General features: G+C 25.9%; 2 protein-coding genes across 2 annotated transcripts; both read right to left on the reverse strand.

The window, feature by feature from the left end:
* Positions 1-400: 400 nt before the first annotated feature.
* On the reverse strand, positions 401-3295 carry LOC112709705 (uncharacterized). The gene is made up of 5 exons (XM_025761609.3): positions 2911-3295; positions 2369-2586; positions 2020-2148; positions 1316-1447; positions 401-693 (listed from the first exon to the last, which is right to left on the reverse strand). The coding sequence occupies exons 1-5, from the start codon at positions 3233-3235 to the stop codon at positions 580-582; spliced, it is 918 nt and encodes a 305-aa protein (XP_025617394.1). The 5' UTR covers positions 3236-3295; the 3' UTR covers positions 401-579.
* Positions 3296-11962: 8667 nt separating this feature from the next.
* Positions 11963-17601, reverse strand: LOC112709707 (AP2-like ethylene-responsive transcription factor At1g16060). The gene is made up of 8 exons (XM_025761610.3): positions 17298-17601; positions 17073-17155; positions 16940-16948; positions 16659-16747; positions 16474-16547; positions 16343-16393; positions 14870-14946; positions 11963-12818 (listed from the first exon to the last, which is right to left on the reverse strand). Exons 1-8 carry the CDS (start codon positions 17462-17464, stop codon positions 12280-12282), a joined length of 1089 nt encoding a protein of 362 aa, XP_025617395.1. The 5' UTR covers positions 17465-17601; the 3' UTR covers positions 11963-12279.
* Positions 17602-19862: the final 2261 nt, after the last annotated feature.

The raw sequence follows: 19862 nt of genomic DNA on the forward strand, positions 1-19862 counted from the left end.
TTAAAATTTTCCTATTGTTATGTTTTTAAAATATATTCTTAAAATGCAAGATAATTAAATTATTATTATTATTATTATTGTTATTATTATTATTATTATTATTATTATTATTATTGCCTGCCTTTCTCTTTAGCATCCACCACATTTCAAAGAATTAAGACCAACTAACCGAACATACTCATATGGCTGCAATCATTGTCTATTTTATATTCTAGATTTTTAGTATTTCAAACTAAACATAAAAATACAAAAAAAAAATTTGAATAATGACAAACAAAAAAAACAAAAAGAAGGGAAACTTACTTTAGTAATTAATAAACTAATAATACTAATTTCTGTAATCTTCTATTCATGTTAATGAAGTTTATATATCTTTGGGTAAAAAGAACAATGATACTGATTTATATGGCTCAATCATTCATTTGATCAACAAGAATTGAACACAGGAATTCAAGCCTTCAAGCTTCTATTTTGTTTAATTTCATTAATAAATAAATGAAGGCCATGCCTAATACAATTACAATATATCAATTCTAATAATACAAGAGCCTAAGCCTATGATATGAATTCAAGCTTCTTTTATACAACTTTTAACTCTTTTAGCCATTGAGTATGCAGAGGGCATGGATCTGGCTTGCTTTGTGCCTTGGCCTTCTCAGAAAGAGAGTAAAACCAACCATTTCTCCATTTGAACTGCAGCCATAGAAAACATTGTTGTGAGTTAGTTAGTAACCTTAGTGTGTAAATAATAGTTAGTGACACTCAAATGTGTTGTAATCATTTGAATAAAGCTTAGTTTTTTGCTGAGTTTTCACTTCATGACTGACTCAAAGGAAGGATAGTTGTGTTGTATCACACATTCTAGCAAAGTGGTACTAGGGTTCTATATAGGGTGAATTGCAGTTTATCCTCCTAAACTTTACATACTCTGCATTTTAGCTCCTAAACGTTAAAAATGTGCCTTCACCCAAATTAAATGCAGGATAGCCCTAAAACTTGGTATTTGTGGAAATCAATGCCCTAAACTTTTCTAAGCATGCAACTTTGACACATTGAACTTTGTTTATGATGGATGGAGACATTGTCAACAGGGTAAAGCTGTGCGTGAAAAAATTCAGGGGATGATTTACATATTTTTTAAGTTTTTTTTTTTTTTTATAAGTATGTTTTTAAAGTTTATGAGATAAAGGATACATGGCAGAAAGTTTAGGGAGGTGACAAGTCACAAGTGTATTACCCTTACATTATCCAAAAAACAAATGTAACACGCCTTTGGTATTCGAACTGAATATTAATTCAATTAGTTATATTATACCTCCTTAACTGCCGTGGGAAAGTGGGCAACAGCCCGAGAATATGCACATAAGCGGTCTTCCATGGCTTCTTCAAATGTTAATCCTTTTTCATTTGCTGCAGCTGATGCTAATTCTGCTACAAGGCTAGAAAACTGGAAGTGTAGATATCAAAGTCAGTGCTGATTGTATACTTTTTCAGTTCAATACATCATACATATTAGCTCAAAATATTCACTATTTTTTTTTACTACTCTTGTTTTATTTGTGTGGAAACGTGGCCTGCCTTTTATGCCACAATTTTTAGGTAAATCTAAAAACACAGTTCTTATGCATATTTATTTGTAGCTCTAGAATTTCATATGATGGTGCAAAGTAGCATGCTGTTCGGCATCAGCAAATCCATTATGGACACAAACTCTTAGACTCCAAGACAAACCCTGAATCATTAATCTATTTCTCTTTCTTTCTTTTTTAGAATTTACACTGATCACCAACTAGCTGATTCTGATGAACAACTACGCAATTTTATTCTACACATGACATGTGCTAAGACTCTCAAAATTCATAATCAAGACAGTTTTTAATGATTAAATTAATTAGAAAAAGTTTGAGAAAATATCAATTGCAAAACTTACTTCAGAGCCTAAGATCCTGTGTTCCATTCTCATCCCCTGCCCTTTATTATCTTTGGTTAAAAAATATCATAAATAAATAAATAACTTACTTCAGAGCGGAATTCCTTCTCCACGACACCTACAGAAATGCCACCATGACGTGCTCCAACAAGCATGACCGAGCAAATCCATATTAGCTTCTCTAACATCTGTTTCTCAAACGCTTCCTTGCCAAGAACCTGGCTTTTGAGACAAAGATCAGCATCTGATATTTCATCACACTATCAAATGTGCAAATATTTCGTTTCGGCATTCTAAAAGGAAGATAACATAATTTCAATCTTTAAGAAAACCAACCAAAGTTAGCGGGAGAAAAAAAATCTTAACCCAACCAAAATTATAATATAATACATGATAATTGAACAAGAGACGCCTCAAACTTAAACTCATGATGAATACCATGCAAGAGAGGCCTCCAGCATGTAACCTTTCAGCTACGGCAGGAGCCCACTTGCCATATGCAGCTGTCAATCCTTCGGGGTTGGTATCAGTCTTGCCATCAATCGGCGTCTCTCCAAGCTTTGAAATAGCAAAATAAGCCAACACCTGGTTAGCATCACTCAACCCTTTGCTCTCAAGCCATGGCTCAATCATCCCATTCTGGAAAAACACCAAATCTGCTCCACCATCATCAACCCATCAATCCACATGATGAAAACCATCATCAAAGCACAAGCAAGCAAAAAAAAACCAACATTGCGAAAGAAAATAAAACAGGAAAAGTAACATCCTTAATACATAACAAAAAGTTAGACTTCAAGGGTGCGTTTAGTAGCTGGAACATAATACAAATAGTTGGTGTGCATCTACAAAAACAGGGACACAAAGCTTCTGCATTGCTACAATCATCAAACACTTGGTGTGCATATCAATGTCCAATTTCAATGTACTACAAATAACCAAATGGTGAAGCGTGAAAGACTGAAAGGATAAAACTTTACCATTCCATCTAGAAGGAGGAGTGGATTGAAGAACAGCTTCAAGGTCATCGTTCCTAGTGCAGACCAAAATGGGTCCTTGGAAGTCGAAAGGGACAGATTCCCCTCTCCGTACGAGGATGTCTTGGCCGGTGCCCATGTCCAGCAAGGCCCTGCCGACCCTTCCTCCGCCCACTATGACGGCGGGAGCCACCTTTGTGATGGTGGTGGTGGCGGGAATCCGAGATGCCATGGTGGCGCAGATTCTGAATCTGAAGGGTGTTGATGGTTTTGAAGTGAAGGAAGAAAGTGGATGGGTGAGAGCGGAGAAAGAGCGTGAAGTGGCCATAGCTAAAAGCTAAAAGCTATTAACTACTTAACTCTCTAGTAAACAATTAAGATTCTTATATATATATATATATATATATATTTTTTTTATTTTGATTAATTATTATTATTATTCTTATTGTTGTGTGATTTATATAATCTAGTCATAGCAGAAAAGAGTAGTAGTCACTGTAAAAGTGTTGTGTTTTGTTTGGTTTTGAGAGGAATAGAGAGTTCCATTTGTCACTATTATGATTTAGGAGCCAGACACTTACAAATATTTATATATATTACTTATTTTTTATTATATTAATATATATTTTATTTATTTAGTTGTTGAAACTATATTATTTCATGAAAATAAAAAATAGTCTGTTATTTGTAAACGGATGAGAGAATAATTTATTTTTATTTTTAGGAAATTTAGTAATTAATAAAAGGGCTTAGTTAGTAATTAGTAAGAATTTGGATCCTCTAAATTTTTATTTTAGAAGGTAAAGTGTGATCTTCTACTCTTAAATAATTTTTCTTTTATATTTATTTTTAGTCTTATCTATGAAATAAATAATGAGAAATCACACTTTATTTTTTAAAATAAAATTCAAACTTTTGAGAATTTAAATTCAATTAATAAAGGTAAAAGATTTTTTAAGCATTGTTAAATGTATGTTATGCATTTATTAATATTTTATATTAGATATCAAAGATTACCAACTCAAGTTAACATAAATGGATGATGGTTTGTGTCTTTTAACTATTTCTCTAGGATTCAATATTCATTAAAAAATGAAAATAGAATTCAAGTAAAAAAAATATATTAAATATAAAAAAATAAATGAATGAATTGACTACTTAATTAATGCAATATTACAATATGAGTAAAGTATCGTTTTTGTACCAATGTAAGATTTAAAGTTGTCCCTAACGTTTGAATCGTCCTATTTAGGTCCCTAACATTTTAAAATTGACTCAATGTTGTCCTGCCGTTAAAAATCTGTTAACGGAATTGACGACAGGACAAAATTGAGACAATTTTGAAACGTTGGGAATTTAAATAGGACGACAAAAATAATACATATAAATAAATTTTAATTTTATCCTTTAATAATATCAATTTTTTACGGTACATGGTTATTCAATTATTTTTTAAACACATCTAAATAAATTATATTTGATCAAATTAATTTTATTCTAAAAAAAATTATTTTTTTATAATTTTACTCTTAAAAACTTTTACTCATCATAAAATGTTTGTAAAATGACTAGTACATAAACTTATGGAAAAAAAATAATACATATACAATAAAGTAATGTGATTCTAATAATTTTATAAACATTCCATGATGAGTAAAAATCTTTAAAAGTAAAATTATATAAAAAAATTAATTTATTTAGAATCAAAGTAATGTAATTAAGTGTAATTTATTTAAATGTGATTAAAAAATAATTGAATAACTATGTACCATAAAAGATTGATATTAGTGAATGATAAAATTAAAATTTATTTCTATGTATCGTTTTTGTTCCCAACATTTTCATCTTATTTAAGTCCCTAACGTTTCAAAATCGTCTCAATTTTGTCCCACTATCAATTACGTTAACAGATTTCTAACGGCAGGACAACATTGAGTCAATTTTAAAATGTTAGAGACTTAAATAGGACGATTCAAATGTTAGAGACAATTTTGAGACTTACCCCAAACATTAGGGACAAAAACAATACTTTACTCTTACAATATTATACCGAACATATTATTCTCAATCTTCCATCCCACTCTTCCAAAACATATATAAGTTTTGCGAATTTTCATGGACATTTTTGTCTTTAGAAATCTATACGTATTACAAAATATTTTCATGGATATTTACGTCGTATTTTATTTATCTTAAAGATCTATATTATATAAGTCTTTTACAAAATTTTTAAGAAACCTAATTATCTTATTGTTACTATTAATAAAATGAATAAATTGTATATATAGTAGAGAGTTTCATAAAGAGTATGTCACATGACCAAATTTTGTAGCCAATATAAGAAAAAATAACATAAAATAGAATAATCGTTACTTGCATGTTTGCTTACAGAGTATTAGTCATCTAAGTTTTAATTTTTTCACAAAATATACATTGTACTAAAAAGAAATTAATTTGTTTAAAAATTTTAATTTTGACAAATATCCTAAGAAGCTTACTTTTCAAATACCTACCTTGTCAATTCTCATACACATATAATTAACTCATATTTTATTATTACCACAAAATTATAATGTGGCCCATATTTTAACATCCTAATAATAACTCTGGTTTAATAATAAACAATTAAACACTATTCTTCAAATACTTACAAAGAATGAGAGATAGAACTTGTCTTTCACAGTAGTGGAGGTTCCATCATCCAGAAATCACTATGCTCCGATCTTTTACGGGGGAGGTTCCATCTTCACAAACCTTTTTTTTTGCACCATTATTGGTTGTCATTAATAGTGATAGTGATTCTCTATTTTTTTTTTCATTTTCACTACTCATCAATCCAATGAAGCTGGAACACACTAATAAAGAGCTAGTGAAGAAGTTTAGTCCACTACGTAATATATAAGGATGAAAAATTCGAATTTGCATGGTTATCACATATTGTACGGCACAAAAACTAACCCTATATATTTCTATCTAAGGATGAAATTATAGGTAATGCCTATCACATATTCTTTTTCTTACTCTTTCATTTGACAGTGATGATTTTCTTTTTAATAAAGGATCCCCGTACGAAACAATGGACTATTTATACAATGTGTACAATAGACTATTGAGTTATACAAAATGAACATATTTTATACTATTTAGAATAATCATCCGAGTACAGGGATAATAAACATCTTCTCAAAAGATTAAACTGATTTTGGGGTTCACCAAGAATCAAACTCTTGACCTTTCGGATCTAGCATTCTAATACCATGTCATGATACCACTCATCCCAAAAGTTTCAGCTGATAGGAAAAGGTAACACTAATGGTTATATTTCTAATACTCCATAAACTTCAATTGTACATATTGTACAAGTATTTCATTAGCTTCTCATACTTTTCCTTTAATAAATCACTCAATTCAGTTCAAATATATGACTGCATTTGTTTACACGAGACATGGAGATAGGAATATAAAAATATAAAATAATATTTGACATGAGATATAAATAAAAATATTATATACAGATATACTAAATTAGTGTATTTTATATTTATTCTAACAAAAAAATTTAGAAATATTAACAAAAGATATAATTTATTTTTTATTTTTTATTATTTTTATTAATTTTTTATAATTATACTTTTTTTTTCAAAATTTTAAAAAAAAATGAAAATAAATTAGATTTTGATAATTTATTCGGCTAAAAAAGATTGGTCTTATTATATATAATGTATCAATGTTATAAAAACTGAACTGATCATTATTGATAAAATTAAAAATTCAAAAGTTTAATTGAAGTTTAACTAAAATTAAATTGAATATAATAAAATAATATATTAATATATAAAATATATTTTTTGTATTATATTAGTTAAACTGATTAATAGCTAAACAATTACACTAATTAATCAATATTTCTATTTTTTTAATTAATTTGTTGTCAATTAAACATTTTACCTAAACCAAATTAATTGATCAATTTGATGATCCATTTTCGATTAATCTGATTCACCTAGTAAATTCAATTCGATTCACAAATTTATAATATGTACACATTATTGTTTATATATTATATTTTTCTATATGTAAAAGAAGATATTATATATATTAAATTATGTCATGTAAATTAATTAAAAATTAACCATTAAATAATTAATTATTTATATAAAATATACATTAAAATACGAAATATATATTAAAAATTATAAAGTAACACACATATATATAAGTATAAAAAGGTTGATTTTCGATATGTACGTATATTTTTGTTATATATTATAGATTATTGAATAAAATATGGTAAAGTTCAATAATAAAAATAAAATATATCAAAGTAAATAAGAAAATAAGCAGCTAGAATTTGATTAATAGTAGACGATTCGTCTCCATTCTCAAATTGCATTTGCATTGGATGCATGTTTCTTTTTCTATTGCCTCAATTTACAGACAAAATAAATGTATTTTATATTTAAACGACAAACTTGTTACCATCAAAGGGTTGTAAAATAACATTATATACCATGCATGTAAAGTCAATTTAAATCACAATCATCAAAATATATGAAGATTTAATTTTGATGGGTATGCTGTTTACATAAATATTTTACACATATTTAAACAACTTAAAAGTATTAAGAGCCAACACTATTTAGACAATGATTGAATATTATATTAAAATATTATTTAAAACTAGAAACAACAAAAACATCTAAAACTCAAATAAAATTTATTAACTATAATGTACGGATACATACACAAAGATGGGACACAACACGACTCGACTTGGGACCTATTGACACGCGAATTTTAAAATTTTATAAGATATGGGGACACACATACATATAAAATATAAAGTATTGTTTTAGATAAATCGTAATGATATTTTGATATTTTATTGATATTAAAATATAAATTAATTTTTTTTAATTTTTTAATATCTTATTTTAATTATATCAAATATTTAAAATATCTTTATGTTTTAATAAATAATAATATATACTATATCTAAATTTATTTCAAAAATATATGTTAAAAATAAAACTGGATACGCTGGCACGTGATGGTATTTAGGTGTGTCAAAGACTCCAAGTGTGTCCATAGATGAATTTTTTATTTTTTATTAAGACATTGTTAGAGACAGCAGACATGCGTGCTGGACGAGTATTGGTAAGTGTCGTATCCGAAACGTGTCCAACACGCAAACACAATAATTCAACTAGTGTCAGTGCTTCATATAATAAAAACAATATTTGAAATAAACAAAGTAAAACTAATTTCAAATATAAAATTTATAATTTTAAAATTTTAAATTTTAAATTATTGACTGTCGATAGTAAGACAACATAAAATCCAAACAAATTAAATTCACTCAAGTAAAAAAAGAACATTTGAGAATGAAACAAAATAAAACTAATTTATAATATAAAATTTAGAATTTATAATTGTTCACTGGAATTAACAACGGGACAACATAAAATCCAAACTAATTAAATTCATATAACATATTATATTTAAATTAATCTCTTCTTTACAATCAATAATGGTAATGATAATCTAAACAAAAACCAGTTTGCTTTTTTTTTTTTACTCAAAGAAAAAAATAAAAAATGGGTCAAAAATACGTGGTGGTGGTTTAATTCTAGTTTTGTTGGTGTGTTGTCAACATAATGGCAGCGAAGCAGCAAAGGCTATAAATATCATAAGCCACTCCTTTTTGGGAACCCATATCCTCCAGCCACTTTTATTTTATACTTTTATGCTCTACAAGAAAAAAAAAAGTGCTCTTTTTCTGTTTTTCACGTGTTTTAAATTTTTATTATTTAAATTATATTACATTACTAAATATTTTGACATCAATAAACTATATTAAATTAAGTTAAATTAGTTTAGTGATTAATTTATTAGTTTGTTTAAATAAATATTGATAATTTAAATTTTATTTTATGCATATAATAATTTATTAACAAACAATAAATTTTTAAATAAAATTCAGATTCATCACAGATTAGTTATTAATCTACTTAATTAAAGATATCCTAAAAACAAAAAAACTGTCATTTACATTATACTAAAGAAAAATATGAGTTAAATTGACTTTATAATCTAAACTCAAATCATTAACTAGATTTTATTAACTTCATCAATAAACTAGTTATTTCACTTATTTTTTAGTCAACTTTGACTTCGAAGAGTAGTGTCAAAATTAATTTATAATTTTGTATCAAAATCTCAAATATCAAAAAATAAATATAATTTTTCTAAAAAAGAGTAAATTCAACTCAAAAATTACTTAATTACAATGTCAAACAGTTTTATATCAAAATTATTAGTGATAAAATAATAAGAGAACAAATAATTAAATAAAAAAAAGATAATAAAAATGTAAAATATTGATTAAAGCAAAATAATAACAAAATATAAAGAAAATAAATGATAATGAATTAAATAAGTAAAAGAAAACAAGTTAAAAATTGACTTCTAATACTCACATGCACTTACACTTCATGTTCTTTTGATCCGTTGTGTAGCAGAGACTGAAAGTTTTATGAATTTATGTGATTATCTAATGTTTTAATTGATTGAAGTCTTTAAACTCTTCCAAATATTTTACTATTTATAGGTCATAAACATAGACTTGCCATAAAGTATCTTATTCACTATCTTACTTTATCATTTTTTTAATTTTGACATTGCTTTAACCATAAAGAATCTTTACTCCAAATTTTGACATTTACGTCATTTTTTATCTTCAAATCCACGTCTCTTCAATTTACTCCTCAAATTTCATAAGCATGCCCTCCACTCAATTTGAAAATTGAGTAGCAAGTCTTAATATTCAAAAGAAGATAATAACTATCTTTCGATTTCAACGTTTTTTATATCATCTTTCTTCAACTTTAACTCACCCATTTTTTATTCTTGTAATCAAAATTATTGAGAGTCGAAATATTCTCTACTCAAAAAAAAATTTTATTTTTTATACCAACACTAGTTAATGATTTAAAACTCCTTCTAACTTTCTCTTTTTTATCTCAAGAACTCTTCACCGCTATAACAACAATAACCACAATCATAATTATCAGAATTAATTTAGAAATCAATTTGATTAAGGTATCGGATTATTAAGTTGGGAGTTTAACTAGTAAATTACTCATCGAACTATTTAAATAAAAATTAATTAGTTTACGATATTAAAAATCTAATTGAATTTCATTCATGTACAGAATGTATATCAAGGGAAAAGATGGCATAATGATGTGGTGGCTCATCCTTAATAACATGTCTTTTTTTAACGAGCGTTACACTCTCGTACATTACTCAAAACATATTTTCGTCTATAATATAGTATATGAAAAAAGATGTACTAAAAATAATTGATTTTATAAAATATATTTGGCAATCAATATATAAGTGTCAAATTGTTAAAGTATCTTCCCTCAATAGTTAATAATCATGAAAAAAAAAATTAACGTAAAAAATATCTTTAGACATTCTTTTAAAAATTATTGACCTAATCTTTTAAATCAATTATTTTAAAAAAATGACCGTCAAAAATTCTTTTAAACCAATTTTTTATTTTTCAAATAAGTGACCTATTTTTTTCATCAATTACTCTTTTTTTCTGTATTAGGCCAGAGTTTTTGAAAGTTATATTCTCTAGCTTCTTTGAATTCTCAAATTTAAGTAATGAACCCTTTTTTTTTTTAAAGTAGTCTTTTAAATTCATAATTTTTATTATTTTAATTTTTTTAAATATAAAATTTATTATATTAGTCTTTAAAATTTAGATTTAGATATTATATGATCTTTTTAAGCACTGGATCAGCAAACAAAATATTAAACTATAGTTCTTACTTATCATTTTAGATATAAGACTAAACAGGATCGTTTCATTTTAAAACTTAAATAAGACAAAATGTGAAAACGAAAAAGAGTTTATATGATATGAAAACTGATTTATTTTTTTTCATTCTCTAAAATGATATCAATTTTTGTCTTGTTTAAATACCAAAACAGACAAATATCGTTTAACCTTATGTCTAGTGTGACAAATTAAAATTAGTTTAACATTTTGTTCGTTGATTCAAAACTAAAAAGAGTCTAAAAATAAATATAGTATCTAGAACTTTAAAAAAAATTCAAATACCAATATAGTAAATCTTAAATTTAAAGAAATAAAATAATAAAAACCGTAAATATGTAAAAGCCTACAAATAATTTTTTTTTTCCATAGCATATCACCTCCCTTCCAACTCCCAACAACTAACCTCCCCCATAGTGAGTAGTTGGGGGTAATAATGGTGTTTTTATGATGGAAATTGGGATTAATATGTTCATTTTAATATCTTGTTTCTTTTTTCATAAGAATGACGGAGCCTCTCATATTTAATTTGTAACCCCACAAATAATATTCTGCATCAAAAAATGCCAACATGCTTTTTGGGCCGATCAAGATATATAACTATATGCATGAAATTGATTGTATACATAGATGACCTTTTTTGTTTTGGGTATAGCTCCCATTCTTTTTCTTTTTTGTTAACATAAATCACATCATTTGTTAGGGGATAATGACCAGTTTATATTTTGAATAATAATAATAATAATAATAATAATAATAATAATAATAATAATAATAATACAAAAAAGCAGTAATAGAGAATGGAGAAAATAAACAAATTAAAAAAGGAAAAATATATAGAACCAACTAATAATCAGCCAAGAATGAAACAACATAATTAATTATAATTAATTTTATTAATTTATAATTTAATTTATTTTTTAAATTATTGTTGACCACGTTCAAAACATGAGGGAAGATACGTAGTGATAGGAGAGAATCACAGAACAGATGCTTTGATCATTCATTAGTTGGTTCCATATAATTAATTATGTTTTATTAATGCGTAACACATGAAACATAGAAATTATATCCAAAATCATCCAATTTACAAGAAAAAGAAACATCCGTGTGCCTATCAGTAGCAACATCCTATTAAAGTCACTTGTGCCTCTGGTTTACCAGTTGGCTGATTCTTGATTTATATAGAGTTGGTTCCTAACATTGTTGATTAAAAAAACATGTTAAAATTAGTCAAGCACTTACGTGCCTTCTTGCATTGTTAGATCACAACAATTGTAAGAAATAATTTCCATATTTCACCAAATACAATCTGCAAACTCTCCTATTTGTCATATGTTTGTTTGGAAAAAAAAAAAGAAAAAGAAAAAGTAAAGTAATTCAATTTAAAGAATCTATGACGATCATATAATTAAACTGTTGATCTAGGCCCCTTCAATTTCTTGAGTTCCTTAGCATCATCCTCTTTGCTTCGATGAACAAAGAATCATGCTAATTAAGTATATTTTTTTCCCTTCAAATCAAGCATCAAGCTCATAATGAAAAAATGGTGCTGAAATTGAGCCCAATTCGCCAAATATAATGTCATCATTTTCAGTGTAGATATTGGAATCATGGCTCTCAAAGAACGTTTGAATGTCTTCCGGAAATGTGCGCCGAGGAGTAGGGTTCGATTCCGAAGATGTTTGAGAGTGAAGATTATCTTCGTCGACCGAATTTCTTACTAACATTTCTTTTAATTTCGACGATTTTAAGAGAATCTCAAGTGCCGAAGTTGGCACGGTTTCACCACCAGTTTTAAACTGGGTCGAGTCTTCAGACCCAGTTTCGCTAGTGGTTAAACCGACTTGATCATAACCAAATACTAATTGATTATTATCGAGTTCGGAACCACTAGATGATTGTTCTTGATTATTATGGCTAGGGTTTTTCTGAATTTCTTGGAGTTTAGGACGTAGCCAATTGATGTAATGGCTAAGATCAAAGTTTGTAACAGCATTAAGCCCACGATATTCTATGGCAGCCATGTCATATGCCATAGCAGCTTCTTCTTGCGTAGCTGTTTCAAAACATAACATTTGGAAACACATTAATTGCTTTATAAAATATTTTATATTATAAATCTGTAAAATTAAATTCATAAAAAGTTATATTATACATATTGGTCCCTATATTTTTAGTAAAATTGTAAATTAGTCTCTATACTTTAAAAGTTTGTAATTGAATCCTTAAAGATAATTAAAATTTACAATTTAGTTCCCATCGTTTAAAAAGCGTTTAATTTAATAGAATATTCTTAATATATTCTTTATTTTAAAGGAATATTCTCAGTATATTATGAAAATATTCTGTTAAATTAACACTTTTTGACCGACAGAGATTAAATTATAAATTTTAATTTTTTTAGGGATCTAATTACAAACTTTTTAAATATAAGAATCAATTTGTAATTTCACTAAAAGTGTATGGATCAACAATGTAATTTAACCTTCATAAAAATAACATAGATGGCCAACCATGTATTGATAAGAAACTAGTTTATGTTTGTCATATATTACCTAATAATTATACCAAAGAATGACTTTAATTAGATAAAAATATCAATGTTTAAAGTAATGTTTAGTGTACTAAAATCAATATCCAAACCACATATATCACTAAGAGAGAATGATGTCATCATGTATATAAAATTAAATGGCTTTACTAAGCAGTTGAAGTTTGGTGATCTACATCCCAACCAACAAGATTTGATGATTCATGTTTTTGAATTTTCTAATTGTACTATTTGCTTTGATATGTGGGACCCTATATAGTTAAATGAAGTGAGTAGGTACTTTCAGGTAGGGATTGGAATTTGGAAGGAATAGTCAAATGGATTTCCAAAATTTCAGGCATAGAGTACATAGCCTATTAAGTGACCTAATTAGTATTAAATCTCTTAAGTAGTTTGTTCCATTTGTTTATCCTAATTAAAAACAAGTACTGTGGATTTAATTGTTCATGCATCCTTTGTTTTTAGGGTGACATATACTTTTTGTTGCATGCTTTAATAGATATGGAAATATATTATTAAATATATCCCATCATTTTTGAGTTAATTATCAATTTCATATCCAAAAAAATTCAAGCTTTGACAAAAAATTTTTTTAAAAGATATTATCAACAAAAAAATCCTTAAATAATTTAAAAATGTGATAAAAATAATCAATAAATATAATATTTTTTATAAGTAACAAAAAAAAACTTTTATATTTATCAAACTACTTATTAATTTAATCAAAATTTTTATGACGATATTTGAATAAATATTTAAAAAGTATACAAAAAATTCAGAAACAAAGTTATTCTCTAGATTATTTTTTATTTTTCAAAATAATTTGGTCATTCACAATAAAAAAATTCATTTAGCATACAATTATTAAATTTTAAAAGATGAAAAATTTTTATTTTTTCAATAATACTTACAAAAAATTGTATCAAAATCTGATCTTTAAAGTATTTTTTAAACTATATATTTAATATTTGGTTTTTTTTGTCGTATTTTTAAATTTTTCAAAGACTTATTTGTCATTAACAATTTTTAGGATTATTTTTGTCAGCAGTCTGAAGTTTCAAGTATCATTTTAGCAAATTACTTCATAATTTTTTTACTAAAATAGAATAGCAAAATATTAGTAATATAAGTTGTATTTTCACCCTTTATTTCATATAAGGGCCAAATTTAATCAAAACACCAATCTCCAAAAGTACACCTGTTAGTTTTCTTTTCTAATGAAAAAAATTAAAAATAAACCATAATTCATTCTGTCCCAAAAAGAAAACCCATATTCATATTATCTACTCCATGTTATTGCCATTAATAATTTTGAATTTTGATATAGTCTACTAGTTTTAGTTTACAATATTAATTTGTCACTTTATATAGATTGTTTGGTTCTGCTTTTTTTCCCGGTTAGTTCAACTTATTTGTCTGTCATATTTCAATGAAAAATTTATTATTATGTTTATAATAATAGAATATTTCAATAATGAAAAGAGAATAGCATTAATTTCCATGTGCATGCACCTTAAAATACAATTAGATCACATTAAATAATAAAATAAAATTACCATAAGTTCCAAGATATAGATATTTGTTGCCGAAGACCCTGCCAATTCTAGCTTCCCATCTTCCATTATGGTGGTGTCTATAATCAAAATCCAAAGTATTTTAGTTACCACCATTTTTATACATAATATTAATTTAATTTTCACAAAATATATACTATATGTTTTGTATAAAGTGCTCAATTAATAATGTGACATTATTACAATTGGATCATGATGCAACTTCAATTATTGTCCTATTATGAATTAATATTGATTGTTAAATAACCGAATTTGTGGATATCAAGGGTTGAAAGAACCTATTCAGACAACACACATTGACAAAAGTTCTATCCTATGAATATTTCTTTGCTGAAAATTGGAACCCAAAATAGTTTAGCTTAGTGTGTGTCAATATCACATAAAAAAAATAACAAAAAAAAAAATTTAGCATTTGATGTGTTCCTATACATATGTGCCACTTTCCAAATTCAAACAAAGTCATGATTTAAATTACCCAATTGGTTATAAAAAGTTTCAGTCACTTTTTTAGTTCCATTTTGAAATAATTTTATATTTTTCAGTTAGTAATAAAGTTTATTTTGAGCTATATTATTTTAAAATTATAGAAATTTCTTTAGAATAAAATTTAAATAACCTTAGAAAAAAGTATATTGAAATAAGGTAAAAAGTCAAACAATTATTTAGTTGACTATAAAATTATTATATTAATGTTGGACGAATGAATCTTTTCAATTTTTTTTTCAATTGAAGAAATAAAATGCGATATTTAACTCTTTAATATTTTTTTAAATTTCACTTATAAAATTAATGATAAAAGATCACATTTTACTTTTTCAAGTAAAAAAAATTGAGAAAATCTATTTCTTATATCTTTATTACTAATAAAGTGGTTAAAGATAAAAAAAATGTGACTTTATAGTTTACGCAATATAAATGTCTAACACTAAATTTATTTACAATTTTAAAATTTCACCGAAAAAAGCATATCAATTGCAACTACAAAACATAATGCCTTTGAATATAATACCTAACTCTTTACACTAAATACAAATTAAAGTATTTATCAATTTATAGTATTTTTGAAGAGTATCCCTTCAGTGTTGTTTGCTCTCTTCTCTTTATGGGCCGTAGGCCCACTCACATTTATAAATTTAATTAATTAATTCCTTAACAAAAAAAAGTATCCCTTAATTTTGTTGGTGTCTTGAAAAGGTTAATTTTTGAATAAATCTATCATTAGTTATTTAATTATGTTATGTGTACACTAAAACCAACTACTAAAACCAGCTACTAATATAAAATACACATTAAAAATAAGTTAAATAATATATGTAATAGCTGATTTTAATAATTAATTTTAGTGTATAAATAACATTTTTGTTAATTATATTATTAATCAAAGATTAAAATCCCACTGAAACATGGAAGCCATTTTGCAACAAATAGAAAGAAATAATGAGTCTTGAGAAATACCTTGCTACCCCTCTGTATTTTGAGACTCCTCTTGAGAATCCACTGCTTTTTCTGCATATCACCAATGAAATTATCATAAGAAATGGCTTCAAAATAATAATAATAATAATAAAAAGAGTAATTAACTAAACCTTCTTAAGGATCCAATGTATTCTTCTTTAGACTGTCCCTCCATGTCCTTGAGCTCCTCTTGATAATTTGATGCCTAAGATCAAATGAATTTCACATTAATCAAACAAACTTTAGAAATGAAATTAGAATAACAAAAATAAAAAAAGAGTAAGTAATTAGTAATTAGTAATTAGTAATTAATTACTGGGAAATTGAGTATGGTTTCTTGGCCCCAATACTTCAATGCTGCCAAGTCATAAGCACGTGCAGCCGCTTCTTCATCATCATATGCTCCTAACCAACCATAACAAACCCCTCAATAAAATCATCCACCACTTTATACCACTTTTCAACTTCCCACCCCAATTTAGATATAACCAAATTATATTAATTAACATTCACTATATTCTCCTATTAATAACTCTCACTTTGACCAAATTATTACATTCAAAAAATAATAATATATGCTAAGTCTCAAAATCATACCTAGATATACTGCAATTCATCCAGTTGTGTGTTTAGCATTGCCATCAACCAACCAACACATTCCAAAAAATAACATCATAATTAGTGAAAAAAAATTAAAAAAAAAAATCATCACAAATACATACATACATACCTTGTCTTCCTTTCTTAGTCTGTGATTCATTCCAACAATTCTTGTCCCACAAATGAGCTTCGTAACGACCCGTCCATCGATGTCTATTACATAAGCATCGAGACAGAAACACAGAGACATATTGTTTGATTGTTATTAAGATATATATATATAGAGAGAGAATTGAAAGTTTTCATTAAAAAAAACATAAATTATAAACATATATAAGAAAATATATATATATACCTAGTGACACCACGGTAGACAGAGCTTCGTTGAGGAGGTGAATCTCTTGGAATGGTTTTGCGAGTTCTTTTTTTCACAACTTTCTTTGATGGTGTGGGAGCAGAAGAAGAAGAACTACTATTACTATCATTATTCTTGATGATGAGGGTTTTCTTCTTCGCCATCATCAATGAATGAATGATGAGAGAAGAGAGAGAGAGAGAGAGAGAATTAAGCACAGTAATGTGGCTCTGTTCCTACTTAATATGCACAAGCATATAGAATTGAGGAAGAGAGTTATTATATTTATATATGAATATATGACCAAGTCTCATCCAATAAGAATGGCATTAATTAGTAACAATATATATAGTGGTCGAGAGTGAAAAAAGTAGGTCTAATAAATCGTCCTATCATATCTTCACTCTTATTACTATTTCCATTTCCATTAGGGTTACTCTACTTTTATAAAACGTGCAAAATGTTTGCTTTTTAATTAATTATCACAAAATTAATCAAGTATATATCCATACATAATAATAATACTCTTTAATTAAATGAAGAACAAGATTAATGTTGTTTACAAATAATGGTTAATTAAGAGACTATCATTAACAAGTGATTAATCTTTTATAAATTCGATTTTAATGTATATTTTATTTTAATAATTAATTTTAGTAACTAAATTTAGTATATATATATATATATATTAATTGATCTCTAATTATATGTTTAAAGAAATTCACTAACTTTTAATTGTATTATTATATTATGTGAAGAGTCAATTCTTAATTAGTTTAATTTTTATAACATTTAATAGAGGGGCGAAATTATATAGATAGAAAGAGGAATAATAGTCCTTCTAATTTTAATTTTTTATATGTAAATTATATATAAATTTTAGTTTATTTTTTTTAAATTTTATTTTAGTATTATTTTATTATATAAATATTTTTTGTTTTTTTTAATATTTTATTTAATTTTGTCTCTAAATTTTAATATATATTATTACATACATAAAAGTACATTCTCAGAGATAGTACTAATGACGGTGGAAATAATTAAATTATTTTTATCTATTATATAATAGGATTTGAATATTTACGTAAATAAATGATTAAATTCCCTTATGAAGTACATAGTGATGAGTAAATATTTCTACGTTGAAAGCAATGGTAAGAATTGTTTGATGGGTAGAAATTGATAAAAAAAAGTGTGAATTAATGAATAGTGGGACTTAAATAAGAAATTTGGATGAGCTGTTAATGCAGTTGGTAGTTGAGTGAATGAAAGGATTTGATAAGAAGGATGATGGGGGAAATGGTGGACGGTACTACCAAAATCCATTAAAATGGAAATGGACGGTACTACCAAAATGGTTATTTTCGCCATTTGGACGGCAACTATTTCTGCGTTTTTATTGTGGCCGTCTTTAAGCCCTCTCTCCATAATAATAATTCATACTATTATATTATGTATATATTAAAATTAGTTGTTAAAATTAATTATTAATATAAATATAAATATATATTATAAATAAATTAAATTATATATATATTTATATATAAACATATTTAATAATTAATTTTAGTAACTAGTTTTAATATAAAAATGATATTTTTATAATTCTTATTAATTATCTTTCTTTTTTTCTCTCCTTTATTAATTGACTAATGTTTTCCTCTTAACTTTGCTTATGTCATTTATTTTGTGTTAGTTTTATACCTTTACTCATTTGTTCTTTTCTTATTTGTATTAAATTTATTTGAATTATGGTATATTTGCATATTTTTAAAATTAAAATTTGATTTTAATATATTATCAATATAAAATAATTTTATACGTATAAATATTAATGAAAATAATTATTTTTTATATTGACTACTTAAATGATTATTTAAAAAATTAAAGGAGGATACTTTCATAAAAACGCATAAAACATTTTTTTTGTAAAGATACTTATATGTTGTATTATTATTGGACGTATCAATGAACCAGTTTATTTCTTAACAAATTATAATAAAATCGATTTTTTTATAACAATAACAATAAATTTAATTGTTATCAAAGTCGATCGAACCGACCAATTTACATAACCCACTAGATTATGTTTTTTTTTAAAACAAAATCAGGGATATATTTGTCTTTTTATCAAAAAATTTAAACATGATTCGGTTTAAATTGTGTAAGTCGATCGAATAAAATTGGATCTAATAATTATAATGCGGACAATTAGATTTATTATTGTTGCTATAATAAACCAATTTTATTCTAGTTTATTAAAAAATAAATTATTAACTGATTTAATAAAGATGTCCAATAATATCATGACACATGTAAACGTCTTAAAAAAAAGATATTTTTAGTGCCTTTATCGAAGTACCCTCCAAGAATAAATATGATTAAATGATTACGTAAAATATTTTATATTTTTAGTGTATTAAAATCATGGTTTTGAATAATCCGGTCAGACATATAAAACTGCTGATCAGAAAATCGATAAAAAAAAACTATTAAACCGGCATAGAACCGGACGGTCGGATCGAACCGAAACACGGCCGGTTTACACAAAAACGGACGCTCCTT

Source organism: Arachis hypogaea, chromosome 9 (assembly GCF_003086295.3).
Source record: "Arachis hypogaea cultivar Tifrunner chromosome 9, arahy.Tifrunner.gnm2.J5K5, whole genome shotgun sequence".
NCBI lineage: Eukaryota > Viridiplantae > Streptophyta > Magnoliopsida > Fabales > Fabaceae > Arachis > Arachis hypogaea.